This window comes from Bidens hawaiensis, unplaced genomic scaffold (assembly GCF_021521415.1).
Source record: "Bidens hawaiensis isolate Kalapana, Puna unplaced genomic scaffold, B.hawaiensis_p1.1 tig00017043_1, whole genome shotgun sequence".
Taxonomy (NCBI): Eukaryota; Viridiplantae; Streptophyta; class Magnoliopsida; order Asterales; family Asteraceae; genus Bidens; species Bidens hawaiensis.
This window is the reverse complement of record NW_027492580.1, coordinates 169,199-172,161: the sequence shown is the minus strand read 5'-3', so window position 1 is coordinate 172,161 and position 2,963 is coordinate 169,199. Positions and strand designations below refer to the sequence as shown.

The following is a 2,963-nucleotide window of genomic DNA, read 5'->3' as shown; positions in this document are numbered from 1 at the left end:
GCAATTTTTCTTTAAATATTTTTCAATCTAATCATATCAACCCCTTAGCATCTTATTAACAACACACATCAACAAATAATTATATATTACAAAGCATAAATATCAATTATGAACCAAGTTACATATATAATTATATAACTCAACACAAGAATTGAATTTGATCTATGATACTATATTAGGAAGAAAAAATATCTAACTCCTGACTTGAATGATACCAAACATAGCTTGGTTCTATAGATACAAAAAATCACATATAAATTTCCCATTTCAAAATTCTACTACAAATTTGAAAATAGTTTATTTATTAAAAATCTTGTTAATTTGATTTTGTTTTTATAAAAAAATTTCATTACCATACTTTCAATGGGTAGTTATGGATGGAATCATTCCACGGGTTATCGGATTCTGGTTCAGGGTCCAATACCCATTTCCATACCAAACTACCCACCTTAAACCCGGTTCCAAACGCAATCATCCACATTTTATCCCCTTTTTTCACCCTATTTTTCGCTTCAAAATACGCCAACTCATAAAACACCAAACTACTCGATGTATTCCCGAACCGGTTCAAAGTCATCCGAGCCGGCTCAGTCACCGAGTCACCAAACTTCAAAACCCGCCCCACTTGCTCAATCACCGCCTTCCCGCCCGTATGCACACATATATGGTCAAAAGCCGTCGTGAAATCCGGCGCTAACGGCTTCAACTCGCCCCCGGGCATAGCAGTTGACACCACTGAGTAAACATACCTGACCAGTTCACTCAGTGGTAGGACCCGCGGGGCAAGGATTTTAATATGTTGCCGAAGGTTTACTCCAGCAACTCTTATTAAATCTTTGGTGAGAGAAACACCGGTTATTCCTTTATTGTCTTCCTCTTGGAAAGCGGCACGATAGGCCGAGTCATCGGCCCCATGGTGGGTCCGGAGAGAATGGGTTAGCTCCATCTTGGCGGTTGAGCGGCGGGAAGGGTTGTTGGTGATCATAGCCACCGCGCAACCCACCCGAAAGATGCAATTGGTTACTAGCATTGATCTTTCTTCACCTTCATACCTAAAATTAAATGCAAACCTTTTGTCAGATTATTATTAATTAAAGAGAAGCCTCCTAACTAATTAATAAAAGTACAATGTTAATATTTATAACACAGCTGTATACATAAGTATAATTATTTTGAATGTGACACATAAAATGTTACATATAAGAGACATTGTTTTCTCCCATCTTATATCATCTTATTTTACAAACACTGTTTTTAATTTATTTTTAGTTCTGAAGTTTCTAAACTATATAGTTACATAAACAAGAAATATAACTTTTCATCTTTTAAGAATTTGAGATTTAAATAATTTATTAGCATAAAATCAGTTAAATTTATAGTATACAATATTATAAGTTATATTTTAAGTTTATATATGCAAAAAAATATTTATTTTCTATTAATAAAAAATATTTGGTTGGCTTTTCTAAATCGTAAACCAAACTGTTCACTTCTAACCCATCCGAACAAGCCGAGTTAACTCGGTTCGGACTATTTAAAAAAGTATGTTTTTAACTAATGTAAAAACATACCAGTTTAATGTAATGCTCTCAGTTATGACAACAAGAGCATTCTTGATTTTCCGGCCACCACCACGCAAGATCCGGTAAGCCATATCAATCGTAAGCACGCCCGAGCTACACCCCATTCCACTAAGATTATACGTTTTCACGTCCGGTTTCATATTATACTTGTTCACGATAAGAGACGAAATCGATGGTGACGGTGAGAAACTCCCACAAGTCACGATCACGACGTCGATTTCCTCTGGCGAAATTTTAGTTTTCGCTAGAAGGGAATCGACAGCGGAGAATATTCCCTCTTCCGCCTCCTGTAACGCGCTTTTTAATGACGGGGTTTGATTTTCTTCAAACATAAAAGGTGGGCCATATCTGAAAAGATTAAAAAATAATACTTTAATATTGCTGGTGTAAAGTAAAATAAAAGTAACATTCGTTATTTAAAAAATAGTAAAGTAAAGTAGTTTAGAATTATTAATGTAAAATATGTTACTGGTAACATACATGTGTTACAAGTAACCTGTGTAACTAAAAAGTAACAAAAAAAGAAAGGTGACGCATGCATACGTATCGTTTCCTAATCCGGATTTCGAGTAAATATTTTGCATGAACGTCACCGGCTCCGGCGTCATGAATCGACCATCTCGGAGTAGGAAATCATTAGCTAAATCAAAAGTACATTTTCGGTCTGGTGGCGGTTGGAAACACGAGTAATTAATAAGGTACACTGGGTAGGGGCGCGATCTGAGATGAAAGAGTATAACGACAATGGCGGCTAGGGTGGTGACGGCGGTTAACGGGAGGTTTGCGGTGAGGAAACGGAGGAGGAAGGCGGCGGTGAGGAGGGTTAAAATGACAATTTGTATCCGGCGATGGATGGAGAAAGAGGAGAGTTCCATGTTAATATTATTATTGTGTGATTGTACAAGTGTTTAATGCACGTTGTACAAGTTATTATTTAGTATGAGGTTGCAATGTTGCATGGTTTAGAGGGGATGTATGGGTATTTATATTGAATGGTGGTGTGTAGAGATGTGAAATGACGAATTTGCCCTTGGTATCAAGTGTCACTATATGTTTTGCTTCATTTAAAATGTAACATAAACACAAGAGGTGTTGTGTTGTGTTGTGTTGTGTTGTGTTGTTCAATTGGATGTGTATTTGTGTGTCATACATTATTACATTCAAGTGAATGTAACTAGATTTATAGATTTGTTGTTACATCTTTTAAGGTTCTAAGAAATTTTATAATTTAAACGAATTAACCATTCAAACTTAGCAAGTTGGTCGGTTTGAGATTCTAACTGTTGGGTTCACAGTTTGGTTTTAACGGTACCATTTGGTTTCAAAAGTTGGAACTGTCTTGATCATTTATTATTTATATATTTTTTGTTGATTATGTAG

The 2,963-nt window shown here is 35.9% G+C and overlaps 1 protein-coding gene across 1 annotated transcript; it reads right to left on the bottom strand.

Annotated features, from left to right (window-relative positions):
* Positions 1–202: 202 nt before the first annotated feature.
* LOC143552865 (3-ketoacyl-CoA synthase 13-like) lies at positions 203–2,627 on the bottom strand. Its single transcript, XM_077042980.1, has 3 exons — positions 2,127–2,627; positions 1,572–1,931; positions 203–1,052 (listed from the first exon to the last, which is right to left on the bottom strand). Exons 1-3 carry the CDS (start codon positions 2,456–2,458, stop codon positions 350–352), a joined length of 1,395 nt encoding a protein of 464 aa, XP_076899095.1. The 5' UTR covers positions 2,459–2,627; the 3' UTR covers positions 203–349.
* Positions 2,628–2,963: the final 336 nt, after the last annotated feature.

Coding starts and splice junctions, on each gene's coding strand:
- LOC143552865 (XM_077042980.1), bottom strand. CDS start 2,458: ATGGAACTCTCCTCTTTCTCCATCCATCGCCGGATACAAATTGTCATT. Junction 1,932..2,126: donor TCCGGATTAGGAAACGATAC/GTATGCATGCGT, acceptor TAATCTTTTCAG/ATATGGCCCACCTTTTATGT. Junction 1,053..1,571: donor GAGAGCATTACATTAAACTG/GTATGTTTTTAC, acceptor ATTTAATTTTAG/GTATGAAGGTGAAGAAAGAT.